General features: G+C 40.6%; 1 protein-coding gene across 4 annotated transcripts in view; it reads right to left on the minus strand.

Annotated features, from left to right (window-relative positions):
• Window positions 1–14,643, minus strand: part of HUS1 (HUS1 checkpoint clamp component) — a 977,322-nt gene extending 962,679 nt beyond the window's left edge. For 3 of the 4 annotated variants that reach the window (XM_044064892.1, XM_044064889.1, XM_044064888.1), the window contains exon 1: window positions 14,504–14,643. In XM_044064892.1, the coding sequence (XP_043920827.1) occupies window positions 14,504–14,555 (52 nt within the window). In that variant the 5' untranslated portion in view covers window positions 14,556–14,643. Of the gene's footprint in view, window positions 1–14,457 lie in introns of all 4 variants that reach the window. The other variant, XM_044064891.1, reaches the window with a different exon arrangement.
• Window positions 14,644–15,131: the final 488 nt, after the last annotated feature.

Here is a 15,131-nt window from a genome sequence, read left to right on the forward strand (position 1 = left end):
CCCAATCCCTCCAAGCTACATGCTCTAGGGACCTAAACCTTGTCACCACAATAAACAGGACATGCTGGAGGGATATATTCCTGTCCTAGAGACTTCCTATACTCTGGAACAAGCTACCCATCTATGTCAAGCAAGGTTCCTCATTAGCACTCTTCAAGAAAAATCTTGACGAGTGGATGGGAAATAGGAAATACACCCAGGTGTTCACTGCTGTGGCTCTGCTCAACAGGGGCACAGGAAATTAACTTTCTTGGGTGGTGTAAGCCAGGGAACCTTGTTGACTAGGCTTCCTTGGGCCGATAGCCTAGTACCTACCTATGAACCTATGCATTATTTTAATATCATGTTTGATTGTATGAACCAGATTTAAATATGTGATTGCATTTTTTTAATGGTCTGATGAAGCAATGAGACACATTGTGAAAGTGCTTGCCGAGTACATTAAAGCTGGACTTCAGTTTTACTTTGCCTTATTTTATCTGGACTGTTTTTTAGCTACTTTTGAGACTGGACCATGCCTTGGCTTTCCTTTGTTGGTTCTACGTACTTGCACATTTTTAAATATTTCTTTATATACTAGTTTTTCAAATAGTTGTGTTATTGAGCAACTATTGAAAATGGGGCTAACCTTTGAGTTGTGAGGACAAGTGTACTTTTGCTAGAGGTATGAGGATAGCATTTTTTAAAGCTAGTGGGACTGCACTGCTTGTCAAAGATAAATTTCAAAAAAAGTATGTGTGAAGGGGTTTGCAATTTTCTCAGCTGCATGATTCAGAAATGTTGGATGTTGTCTAGTAACTCAAAAGACAGAAAGGCACGAAATATTTAGGGATGAGGGGTACTGGATATCTGTTTTATGTTCTACTTTTCCTCAGAGTACCATGACACTTTCAGAGGGGGGTGCCAAATATAAAAGGGCTTAAATTGGCATCTCATAATTAGCCTATTTTACCTGAGAAAATGGTTATACATATTCAAGCTTGCCTTTTGAGAACAGCATTAGAAGGTACACCTCTAAAACAAGAACCAACAGTACTATATCCAAATTTTATTTAGAAAGAAATGAAATTAAGAAGTAGGGAAGCAATCTTAGCGCTTTATTCATTACTAGTCAGGACATAATTAAGTTCTGTGCACAGATGTGCTGCACTTTGCAGTAAAAGCAACTAAAACTATTATACAGGGTGCAACAGAAATGCACAACAGTATGAATACTTGGAAAGTGTGATACAAATAGAGGACTAAAGAACTGGGTTTAATCTCCATTGAGGGAAAGATGTAGCACTGTATGCATACATAAAACAGAAAGGGACAATTTGGTGAACTTAACCTCAGCAGCTAGAACAAAGGGGAAATGGGAGTCATAACTACCCTACTGATGTTATCAACAGTCCAGACAAAGGGTACATTATAGAAAAAGGGAATGAGTGCATTAAAATGTTATACAAAGGGATGATGGACTGTACCTCCAATCATTACAAAGCAGAAAAGACAATAGTGTAGTGCAGTCCCATCAAAATGGAATACTGTAAGAAGAAAAATCAGTGTTTTTCTACTGTCACAGACATAAAATTTAAAATAATGTGGATATGGTAAATGAAGAAATGTTTGGAGTTGAACCTCCCCACACAGGTCCTACTTACCTTCTACAGAGCCACGATTGACAGCATACTGACAAACAACATCATTGTCTGGTATGGAAATTGCTCTCAAGCCGATCGGAAGGCACTGGATAAGATCATTAAACAAGCCACAAAAATCACTGGCTCCAACCTTCAGTCCCTACAGGACATATATTCAAACAGATGCTATGGCAGAGTCCGAAAACTACTGAGAGATATACATCATCCAGCCTATGGACTGTTCAAACTCCTGCCAACAAGGAAGTGCTACAGAAGCATTAGATGCAGGACATCCAGATTCCAGAACAGCTTCTTCCCACGTGCTATCAGACTAACAACAAACCCATAGCCTAACCTGCTAAATGGGTAAACAAACATTATTTATGTGCAATAAGTCATTGTTATCTACATAGCTCACTTTACACTTTAAACTTTGTGTTTATTTTTAGTATCTTATTTTTTATTTATATTTCGATATTTTTAAATTATTATTAATCTTCCTTCTGTAAACTATAATTCTTATGGTACGAGCCAGAGTATCGAAATTTCCTGCAGTGACACGCACTTTTTCCTCTGTGTTGCTCTGTATGACAATAAAGTTTACTTTGACTTGAAATTGCTTAGGGAAAACATGTCTAAGTAGTAAGCCATGAGCATGTACCCAACTGTCCTTTTTTTGCCCCAGCACTGTGCAGGATGATGGGGAAAAAAACTGTCCACAACACCAAATAAAGTGACAGGAGGCTAGGTAGTAAACCTTCTGCATTCCTTATTTCTTGCCTAGACTTGCTTATCAAAAAAGCACTTCTTTATAGTTCAAAGTGATCGGGCCAAAGTTAGAACACTGACTCCACATTTACAGAGTTTACTGGCTGACCAACTCAAGAATCTTAAAAGTAATCAAGGACATGGAATTACATATATGAATCTTCACACCCAAAGTTTCCTATAGGGTTGCCACCTTTTCAAATGCCCAAAGTGGGACATTTTTTGTACAAACGTCAAATTATGCAAGGCAAAACATGCCCACAGCCAGTACAAAGGAAAGAACTTCACTTTTTTGCCTACATAAATGCTTATTCTTGTAGCATTTTAGTTGCTTATTCTGTTTCTTATAAAATTTAGGCATTTCAGAAACAGAATAACTGTTTATGAAACTATTACATTAAATATAGGAAATATGTTTGTCCTAATATCTCAGGACATTTGCCATTTTTTCAATTTTTATGCAGGACATAACTGCCCAAAGAGGGACTGCCCCTCGCAAAGTGGGACAGGTAGTAGCCCTAGTTTCCTATGGTGAAACACTAACACAAAACAGTTTCCTTTTTAATGACAAAAAGATAATTTCACAAGATTTGCTCTTTTAATGAATTCTGACTGTTCACTGAATTATGAAAATACAAGACATTAGCACTTCTTTCCTGGCTTATCATCCTCCCATCAACTTATTTATTTATTTATTGACATTTGATTACAGGGAAAGTCCATCTGAGTAGAAGCCCATTTTCAGGGGAGGGCCAGGGAAAAAAGCTGCAAATTATTGCAACACATTTTAAGAACAATACTTTGACAATCTTCAAAAATAAAACAAACAGACACAATATACAAATATTGGTAAAGAGTTGACAAGCTATATGACAATCATTTAATATTTAGAGAAATTTTAGACAGTTTGTAGAGACATTAAGGGAAAGTTAGTCCAATACAAATAGGAATTACAATATGAAGTAAGGCAAAAATAAGAGTTACGATATACTGCTAGAGAAAAACAGGGAAGAGAATGAGATAGCAGTAAGGAAGTAAGTGAAGAAGGGAGAGTCAGGAGGTAGAAGGAAGGAAAAGGTACTTTTCACATTTGGGGATATAGTTTATCCAGGTTTTGAGAAAGAGCAAATCTAGATTTTAGCTGGGAAGTCTTTTAGGGTGGTTTTGAAAGATGGGAGGGAGGAAATAGACCTGATTGATACAGATAAGCAATTCCAGGCCTTGGCAACCTTGTACAAGTACAGACAATGTTCAGTAGATTTGCTAGATTTGTAGACAAACTGGAGTTTTTGTCACTGGATCGCAATGACTGACTGGGAACATAGTTGTGTAGAATGTACTTTTGGTGCTGGACAGGCAGATGGATGCTGGATAATTATAAGGTGTGGAAACATAAAGGGTGTTGGTGAAAATGTTAAGAGGAGGGGACCAAGGATTGAGCCTTGTGGTACACCAGTGGTGACTGGGAGGTAAGGAGAGAGCGTGGAGTGACATTTTAATAACCGATACCTATTGGACAGGTAGATTTTGAACCACAGAAGGGTGGGCTGAGAGAGACATACTGAAGACATCTGAAGTAAAAGTTTGCTGTCACAAATTGTGTCAAATACTTTAAACAAGTCCAGAAATAAGGAAGAGACTAGTTTGCCATTATCTCTAGCTTTATTGACTGTATCTATACAAATTAAAAGGGTAGTGCTAGTAAATTTGAGGATGTTAGCCACGCTGTGTACGGGATAGGAGTTCTTCCTGTAGGAGAGTCTAGCAATTGTTTTTGAATACATTTTTCAAGTATTTTGGTGAGGGGAGATTAGACCTATAGCAATCTTAAGTTATTAATGTATGCTGTATTTCCTCCTTTGTGCAGAGGGTTAATGTGACTTTTTCCAGAGAGAGGGAACCTAGGATTCTTGGCCTGACCTATTTATAAGGACTGAGACAGGCTAGACAATGTTCTTGGGTGCAATTTTAGGTACTTGCTTGGAAGATCATCAGATGAAGATGAGCACAGTTTAAGTGTAGTTTTATACAGAATGTGGGCACAGACTTGAAGGTGAAAGCAGATGTGGTGATATGTGGCTGTTGGGCAGAGTTGGGAATCCTTGGTTTAGAGATGCTACACTATCTATAAAATAAGAGTTGAACTGTATTGCAGTTTCAAAGTGGTGTGTTATCGGGAGAGGGGCTTGGGTTGAAGTTTTGGCAGGGATGTAAGATTTCTTTAATGGATGTCCAAAATATTTTAGGGTTGTGTTTAGTATTATTGTGAAAGTTATTATAGTATAATTTTTTGTCTTCATTTATTCCGAACCATTCTGAAGTTTGAGGTATTTTATATTTTTGCCAGTCTTTGCCTGTTTTTCTCCATCCTGCATTAGCATTCTGTTTTTGGATAGCCAAACTGCATTATTTGTTTTGGGTTTCTTCCTTCTAGGATGTGCAAGAGTATTTAGGATATTTAGAAATATTTATGGAATTCAATTACAACATCATCTAAGGGGAGGATTTTTAGGAAGTTCCAGATAAAAGACAATAAGAACAGGGTGCCTCCATCAATGGAAGCTGGATAAGAGTTAATTCATAACCTTACACAGACCATTGGAAAAAGCATTAGAATGCTGTGCACTGTCATCCAGTGAAAAATACAGACACACATACACACACAGAAATGATCATGGTCCAATAATGGAAGGAACTATGGTCTGTAATTATGGTATTAACATCTTGCGAATAACTATACTTAATTTTATCCAGATCTCCACCACACACATGCACACATACCATTGCTCAGAACCTTCCAAAATGTAGAGAACTACCTATTGGTGTTGAATGTATGGGGAAACTCGAGAACACTTACTAACATACAAACACTTTAAGCCAAGACTCACAGCATGGCTTAAATTTACAAGTTCTATCCTATCACTTGTAAAAACGAATCTGTTGCTACACTATCCATACTGACGCATACAATCGACAATCTTAACTCCTTTACTACAAAACCAATATCATAAAGAAACTCCTGTCCAAACTAAAGCCATCATCACTTGCAGATGACCAGCTAACCAGTGAATTCCTCAAAACAGCATCAGCCACCATCTCCTACCTCATATCCATCCTAATTAATCAATCTATATGAGAACAGTATATCCCTAAGCTGTGGAAAGTATCTCTGCACAAGGGCGGTACAGCCACAGATTTCACAAATTACCGTCCAATAGCTAAACTTCCCCATGTAGCAAAAATCACTGAAAAATGCATCCACTCACAGCTACTCAATTACCTAACAAAAATAAACTCCTAGCCACATCCCAGCATGGTTTTCGACCCAAACACAACACCACTACTGCACTTGCCAGCTTTACCGACTCAATCAACCAAATCTGAAACTCTGGACAACTTGCATACACCATATTTCTCACCATGTCTAAGGCTTTTGACACAGTTTCACATCAGAAACTGCTCAATGAGCTAGGCTCCTTAAACCTTTCTCAAACAGCCCTTCACTGGTTTCAAAGCTACCTGGCTGACAGACAACATGCAGTAAAGTGGCAAGTTGAACTATCCCCTCTACTGCCTTGTCTCTGTCAGTGCACTACAAGAGTCCATACTTGGACCACTACTATTCATCATTTTCACCAACAAATTCCACTCAGCTTCCAAACATGCAAATACAGTCCAATATGCAGAGGACTCCTCTCTAATATGCCCAGTTCACTCTTTTCCAGAACTCCTACAGACCACCCAAAAAGCCTTCCTTGACATTGAAAAATTCCTCTCAGACTCCCAGCTTATCCTTAACCCTAAGAAAACTAAACTTGTGCTCTTCCCTGACAACAAAAAAACAAACCTGTCTACAACCAGCCTTCAACATCTGCTCCAGTAACACTAAAACAGTACCTGTTGAATACATCAAACTACTTGGTGTTACCACTGACAACAATCTTAGATTTGTGAAAAGATTTAGTTACTACACTAATCTCACTCTATAGTCAAACCAGTCCTCACTAACACCACCAGAAAATCCATAGCCAATACATATTTACTCTCCTCCCTTCTTCATGCCCCACCCTATATTCATTAATCTTAGGAAAACAAACTTAAGTAAGCTGGAATCGTGCTACAACAAAATAGAAAAATTCCCACTGGGTTCCGTAACAGATCACATCACTGCACCAACTAAAATGGCTGGAACTACCAAACCTACTAACTTTCAACCAACTAAATTTCACACACAATGTTTTTCATCATCCTAGCAATTGCCCAGCTCTAAAAGACCTTATCCATCCCTGTAGTAGCAAAATATCCCCAAGAACAACCAACAAACTTCTAGAAGTAAACAAATCCAATAATTACTACGGAGACTCCCTTCTATCAAACAACGCATCTAAAATCTGGAACTCCATACTCCACACAATTATCAAAACCAACAATCATGTTAAAGTTTAAAGCACTACTGAAAGAACACCTCACCAATAAATAGCTCTGCTCCTGTACCAACCCTGGTTGATCTATCTCTTCTTCTCCTAGCTCCATTTTCACCCTCTTTCTCTCACATTAACCCTTATGAATTTCTCAAAAAGAAAAAAAGGACGGAGGGTGACAGCTATCCCACCCACTGTACCTTCCTAGACCCCCGCTCTTCTTTCCCTGTCTATTGCCAACAAGCTTCCACAGTTTACTATACCTGCTCTATAGTATTACTTCTAGTCTATTACTAGCCTCCACTGCAGTATTGCCCTAAAGCTCATATCATATCCACTTAGACTCGCACTACCTACTTGCTAGACCCAAATGGATGTAAAATGGTTCATTCCCTGTCTAGGTGAACTTTTTTTACTTACTCATTAAAATTCTAACTAAGCTTACTAAGTTGTAACTTTGCCAGATATTGTACATTGAAATTTTTGTTAACAACATGCTACCTATGCTGTTATAGTTTCATAGTTTCATAGTTTAGTACTAGGCTATCTGCCCTGGGGAATTTGTAAGCCTAGCCATAGTGATGTGGCTTTCGCCACCCCATAAAATGGTACAAAATGCACAGAATAGATTTAGAATACTGTGTCTCTGTCTAGTAGTGACACAGTGAAGGTCCCCTTATATAGAATTAGTTTACTGTGCCCCTGTCTAGTAGTGACACAGATGTGACCCCTGGGGTAAACTTACGATCTCCCATCCACTCATCAAGATTTCTCTTGAAGAGAGTCAGTGAGGGGCTCTGCTTAACATGAACTGGGATCTTGTTCCAGAGCATGGGAAGCCCCTGGGTTATGAATCTATCCCTCCAGCATGTCCTATTCATACTTGTGTCAAGGTTTAAGTCTTTAGCTCTCGTGGTTCTGATGGATTTGGATTTTTTGAGGTGGAGCATGTCCATCAGTTCCTGATTGGACATGGCCTTGTACGTCAGGCAGAGATCACCTCTGAGCAGGCGGTATGCTACTGAATAGAGCTGGAGTTTCTTTAGTCTGGCAGAATAAGACATATGTTGGAGACCCTTGATCCTCTTGATGAGGTACTTTTGTGGTCTCTCCAGCTGTTGCAAATGCCAGGTGAGGTACATAACAAATGGGGCATTGTACTCAATCATGGGTCTGATGAGGGAGGAGTATAGGGGTACAATGACATCCTTGGATCTGGATGTGAATCCCTTCATGATAAGGTGTGCAAGGTAGAATGTTTTTCTAACCACTTTGGCAACGTGGGTGTCAAATGAGAGGTCGCTGTCGACTTGGGTCCCTAGGTCTCTTATTACTTTTTCCGTACTCAGTGGGTTGCTGTCTATGTGATAATTTGTGGGTACTTTGTTTTTCCCAACGGGGATGACTATACATTTTTTGGCATTTAGTTGAAGGCCATGACTCCCACACCAGTTGTCCGTTTCTGTGAGGCCTTTTTGTAGGATGTATGTGTCCGCTGGTGTATCGACTATGGCGCCTAGTTTGCAGTCATCTGCGAACTTTGTCAGCCACAACCCTCCCATGTTTGCTTTAACATCTGAGAAATAAATGCCGAACAAGAGGGGTCCCAGGACAGATCCCTGTGGGACACCACTTGTGACTGGCTTTCAGTCTGACATTGCTCCAGCGATTTTAACTTTATGGGTTCTGTCCTTTAGCCAGTTTGCAACCCATCTAGTGACATAAGGGTTTACATTTAAGCTGTTGAGCTTATCTATGATGCCTGAGTGGGGTATTGTGTCGAAAGCCTTAGCCAAGTCCAGGTAGGCTGTATGGACTGCTTTGCCCTCATCAATGGCTCTAGTGACTGTTTTGAAAAAGTCAACCAGGTTCAAAAGGCAGGATCTGCCCTTTACAAAGCCGAACTCTATGGGTTAAAGTGTCTGTAGGTCCCCAATGTCTCTGTTTATGAGTTCCATAATGATTCTTTCCATAGCTTTGCAGACCAGGCTGGTTAAGCTTACGGGGCGGTAGTTCCCAGGGTCTGTAGAGGTACCCCCTTTGTGGAGTGGGACCACTGTTGCTGTATGCCAGTGTTCAGGTACATATCCTGTAGTAAGGCTAAGGTTAAATAGCATTTTTATGTGCGGGTTTAGCTCCTCTTGGAGTTCACATAGCATGCAACCCGGGATATCGTCAGATCCCATTGATGCTGTGTTTTTAGCTTTGCTGAGGGCGGCTCTCACCTGGACATCTGAGATGACAGGGAGATTACATTCAGCTGGGATAAGTATTTCTTCTTTTGGGGGTGAGGGAGGGGAGAAATTTGCACTGAACCTGTCAGCCAGAATGTTGGCAATATCTGTGGGTTCAGTGTATTTTTTTGTTGTTGTGAACTAACTCTGAGCATATCTGAGGGTTTCCGCCCAGGTTTCTAACATAGCTGAAGAAAGCTTTGTGGTTATCTTTAGTGTCCTTAGCGATTTTTCTCTCAAAGTTGGCCTTGGATGTTTTTATGAGAGAACATAGTTTTCTGCTAGTGTTGATCAGAGCTGTCTTCCCTTTATGGGATTTTGCTCTGTCGTGCAGTAGCTTCCTTCTTTTGTTATACAATTTGTTTATGGCTGAGGTCCACCAGACAGGACGCTTGCCTTTGCTGGAGAGGGATTTGGATTTATTTGGGATTGCATAATCCATGCATTCTTGGAGATGTCCATAGAAAGCATTTGTGAAGGATTCAGCATTGTGGGATGTGGTATCCACTGGCCCAGTGGGCTTAAAGGATACCATCTCAGTCTTAAGAGGAGTGAAGTCTGCTTTTGAGAAGTTTTTCACTGTGGTCTTTTGTGCTGGGGGTGGAGGTGGGATATGTATATCCAGGGTGATTAGTTTGTGGTCAGATCTCACTAGTGAGGGGTATACCTCCGGTGTGGAGCATTTTGTCCCCATGTTTGTGATGATCAGGTCTAGTATATTATCTCCCCTAGTGGGAGAGGTGACTAGTTGTTCCAGTGCATTTGAGTTTATGAATTCCAGGAACCTTTGGGCTAGGGTGTTAGGGCTAGAATAATGTACCCAATCTATGTTAGGGTAGTTGAAGTCTCCCAGTATGATGGTATTTTGTGATACATTCATATCCTCCAATGTCTTCAGGAAGGCTGAGTGGGTTTCCTGAGATTGGGAGGGTGGTCTGTAACATGCTACCAGTTGTATAGCAGTTTTGCCTATGGTTAAATGCATCTGTATGGTCTCCGATGCTTCATGTGTTACTACTAACCTGGAGGTGTGGGTGTCCTTGATGAATATGGACACTCCCCCTCCCTTTGTGGTTCAGCTCGGGTTTTAGGGCCAAAAAGCATGATACAAGGTATAGCCTGGTAGCGCTGGGGTGCTCTCAGGAGCCTTGAACCAGGTTTCAGTTACTGCACAGACGTTGATGTTCTCCATACTGAGGAGTGCATCGAGTGCCTGCATCTTGAGATTTAGACTTCTGGCGTTGAGCAGCATTACCCTTAGTTTTTTCCATTTTTGTTATCTAAGGAGGTGGGTTTGTCTTTTGAGCCTTGCCTAAAAAAGGCACTATGGGGGTGGCAAGAGCCTTAGCCAATATCCGGAAGCCCAGTGGTGACAGGTGCAAGCCGTCCCTTGCGAAGCAGCGTGGCTTGTCCAACATGTCATCCCAGGCAGACAGACATTGGATCCCCTTAGAATGACACCAGTACTTAAGCCAGTTATTAAAGCTGATCATCTTGTCTTTGTATTGTGGCATCATTCTTGGTGAGGGCAAGATGCTGCTCAGGGTCAGGGTCATACCAGCCTGGGCTACATAATCAGAGAGCTCCTCTATGTCTCTTTTCATGTAGTCCAGGGAGGTACGTCTCAGGTCATTCACGCCAGCATGGACAATGACGGAGTCATATTTGTACTTGCTTTGGAGTGACCTGAGTGCGTGTGTTATGTGGCGGATCCTAGCTCCCGATGGGCAGCTCATAGTCACCCTCTCCTTGTTCAGCCTGTTAAGCGGGACATCAGTGTGTCTGACTGTACAGTCACCTATTACTAGTGTATTAGGCATGGTGTTTGGCCTTAAGGGCTGTGATTGATTGACACACTGATTTATTGAAGTATGTGTTGCATGTGTTTTGTTTTGAGGTGGTGGATTTTTGGATGTCTGCTTTGGGAGCCTCTGTTGTTTTGGTAAGTTTTTTATTAGAGCCTCCGAGTATGTATTTGTGTTTTTATGTGTTTGGTTTGCAGTTGTGATAGGTCTATGTGGGACTGGGTTTGCTGTGTGTGTGGTTACCATCTCCTCCTGTCTGGTCATGCCAGCCCTGAGTTGAGAGAGTTCAGCCTCCAGTTTGGCTATATAGTTGCATCTCTCGCATGTATTTGTGTTTGTTGGGAGGAGGAGAGGGTTGTCTGTGTACATGAGACAATTGTAGCATTGTCTAAAGATACCCAGATTAACCAGCTGAACTGGAGAGGACTCCAGTACTCTACCACTCGACATGCTAGAACAGTATAAAGGAGTGCTGTGCCTTTAAGGGAAGTGGATATTCACAGGGGTGGTAGGTGGATGTAATGCTTACTTAGTATGAGAGTGCTTACTTAGTAGAGAAGTTTTGAGAACAAGTGCTAGGCTTATAATATAACGAGTAGTCTGATTATGCTAAGAGTAGAGCTTCCTTACGGGAAAATTTGAAGAGCAGACTTGGTGGAGCCAGAAGTTGTTTAACCGGCGCTCCGCTATGCGCACAACCGCGCAAAGCCGTGCAAATGCGGATTTTAAACAGGGAACTTCAAAATAGCTAGAAATGGTCCAAAACAACCAATTACTACAGCTCTTGTGCCGAGGTCACTTCCTACAGGGACAGGTAGGCTGCTCAAGGCTCCCCAGTCCCACTGGTGAGCAAAGAAACTTCCTTCTATCCAAGTAAGGTAATGGACAACACAGGAACTACACCACAGCCCAGAATACAGCAAAGCCTGTAAACTGGTCTAAACTAGTCGAGGAGAGGCGGGAAAACAAGGATTATTTTTTTGTTTTTACATAGAAACACACAGAAAATGCAGAAACAGTAATAAATCAGTTACACAGGCTAGCACACTTTAGTGGGCAGCCTCAAAAGTTAAATTAAACAAACAAACAACTAACTTTCGATCAAATTAGACTAAAATGTAACTTTTAAGTGCAGATATTAAATAATGCAGCAAACAGCTAGTTTCTATGAATGTGGAACAGGTCTCCATAAGTTGTAAATATACTTTACACTGTTACTAGAAGTTTTATCTACTTCTCTGAAGTGCAGGCCAACACAGAAGGTTTTTGGTAACAAAGTTTGCAGATGACTGCAAACTAGGAGCCATAATCAAAACTCCTAACGATGTGGACAAACTACAAAAGGGCCTCACTGAGACAGATACCTGGTGTCAAAGCCATGGCCTGTAGCTCAATGCCAAAAGGTGTATTGTCATCCCCTTTGGTAAAAACTCTGTACCCATGAACTACCAACATAGCTGGTAGTCTACTTAATGCCAAAAATGTGATGAGACCTTGGCACACAAGGTGGACAGTAGTCTCTCCTTTGATAATCATATCGCCACAGTGGTCAGGAAATCCTTCTACGTGGCTCATCTCATCACAAAAGGATTCTCATCCAGAAAAAAAGAGGTCATTGTTCCCCTCTACTCATCACTCATTAGACCCATTATAGAGTACAACGCCCCTTTCGGTATGTACCTCACAAGACATCTACAACAACTGGAAAGACCACAGAAATACCTCACAAAGAGGATTACTGGCCTCAAACAGATGCCCTATGCAGACCGTCTCAAAAAACTACAGCTTTACTCCATCACATATCGCCTACTCAGGGGCGATCTCTGCCTAACATACAAAGCTATGTCAAACCCAGAGCTGTTGGACATGCTCCACTTAAAGAAATCCCAATCCCTCAGAGCTACACGCTCTAGGGACCTAAACCTTGTCACCACAATAAACAGAACATGCTGGAGGGATAGATTCCTGTCCCAGAGACTTCCAATACGCTGGAACAGACTACCTATCTATGTCAAACAGAGCTCCTCATTAGCACGCTTCAAGAAAAATCTTGATGATTGGATGGGAAATGGGAAATTCACCCCAGGGATCACTTCTGTGGCTCTGCTCAACAGGGGCACAGAAAAATAATTTTCTTGGGTGGCGAAAGCCATGGTACATTTTTTGGCTAGGCTTGTATGGGCCTTACGGCCGATAGCCTAGTACCTACCTATGAACATGCGTACCTATGCTGTATTTAATTGTGACACTGTTTTTTTTGTTAATGTGGACCCCCTCCTCCAATGAAAATGGGCTCTTTTTCAGCTCAGTGGACAATCCCCGTAAACAAATGTAAAATAAATAAATAATAAAAACGTGTTACTTTACACTCAAAATGTTCTTTGCCTGGTAGATAATACTGAATCATATTAATTTAACATATACAATTTAAAAAATCTCAGCAAAGAATGTGGACAGACACTTTCCGTAAGGAACACTGAGGAACATTGGCTTTTTAGGATTGAAGAATACTCCCCATAACAAAAAGTGTATCTGAGAGGTATGATACAGCTGATTTCTACACCAAGATACTAGGTACCTACTTAATGAACACTTGCCTGAAAAAAATAAATAAAATGCAATTTATTATCCAACAAACGGGAGAACCTCTTGCCATAAGGCGACAACGATAACCGCTGCACCACCGCAGCATAGGATCTCTGCATCCATGGAAGCTGGTAAATGTTAATTCGAAACATGACAGAGTGCACGTCATTGTAAAGCTTTTTCCAGCAGACTGTCATCCAGTCAGAAATACACACACGCGAACAGCTGAGGATGCTTATCAACTTATTATTTGCTTGCAAAATGTTTAACAATTACAGTAAACATTGAATACTGGAATATATAGCAAGGTTAGCTTACTACATTAAAATATAACCAAATTTAACATGGCGTTTCTCTACCCACTGGAATAAAAACAACCAGAAGACTGTCACAAAGACAAAAATAATTAAATGCTGGAGAGACTTGATGACGTCTGACCCTGGAAAGTACTTTTGAAGTAGAGTGACAGCGGGAGGCTCGGCAGAATAAAACTGTCAGAATACACCTTAATTTAGCGAAAATAAATCGGGAGCTAAGACATCAGTGTTGCCATCGTAAGGTAAACGGAGTTATAAAAAAAAAAGTTTTCAGAGACTCCTATCTTTGTCACTCTCACTTTAAGGGGGTCTAGGTATCTGATGACTCTTCCAAGTCTTTCCAAGATATAGAATTACAATATTTTACCTCTGGTTCTTACTAAATCAAATGTACTTGCACCTCGTAAGAATGTACTACAGTGCCCACTGACAGCATTCTGTAGGACTCTGCACTCCTATTAAATCATAAATGTCTCTAGCGCACATACACGTATGGCAGCAGCATTACCTCAAATTAAGAAAAAAAAAAGATGTAAGTTACTAAAAAGATCACGAAAACCAGCTAAAGTACTTAAAATTGGCTTTATACTCAAAGTTTTTTTTTATGTTGATGTGTGCATGCCCGAATGCCAGTCATCTGCTAATAAAACAGTATTTACTTTTTATGATCTACAGAGTCCTTTACTTTATCATGCCTCACTCACTCTTGACTGGAATAAAGAGACATGAGAGTCTCAGTTCAGAACTCACGGGTAAAATGATTCAAGCAGCCCACATCCACTATTTTCGCCCGAAACCGCATTGTAGTTTTATTTTCCCTGAATTAAGCTAAATTGTAAAATGAGCGCTTATTCTACCCCTCCAATCATTTACACGGCAAGCGTCATTCATCCAACCCTGACTTCCTTCCCACTAGAAACTAGTTAATAAAAAGGCACAGTTCCGACCACTACTGCTTTTCAAAGTACTTATTCAAAATAATAATTTAAATATTTTTCAAATACTTTTCTGGGGCACTGGAAGTGCGTGCAGAACTTGATGGGATATTTGCAACTCGTAAATTTATGTTTCATGCAATTGGTCCAGCGAGAGAGACGACGAATAACAGGACGTAAATAAATTCGGTCAGCTATCATTTTATTAGCCTTCTGCTGGCCCTAAATGTCAGTATATGTTATTGGCCGGTAATGTAAGTGGGTGTGCGTGGAACTTATGTGGATTTGCCACACAGTGCATCTAGGGGTGATCTTTCCTCCATTATGCTCAATGTAGTTTCTAACTTATACGAATGTTTAGAACATTATTGGCACTTTTTACAGGTAAACTGCAATGGTTAAGGCAAAACACTACCCCTCCCCCATTCTGCGTGTTCCTAACT

Source organism: Protopterus annectens, chromosome 3.part0 (assembly GCF_019279795.1).
Source record: "Protopterus annectens isolate FY-2018-M chromosome 3.part0, PAN1.0, whole genome shotgun sequence".
Taxonomy (NCBI): domain Eukaryota; kingdom Metazoa; phylum Chordata; order Ceratodontiformes; family Protopteridae; genus Protopterus; species Protopterus annectens.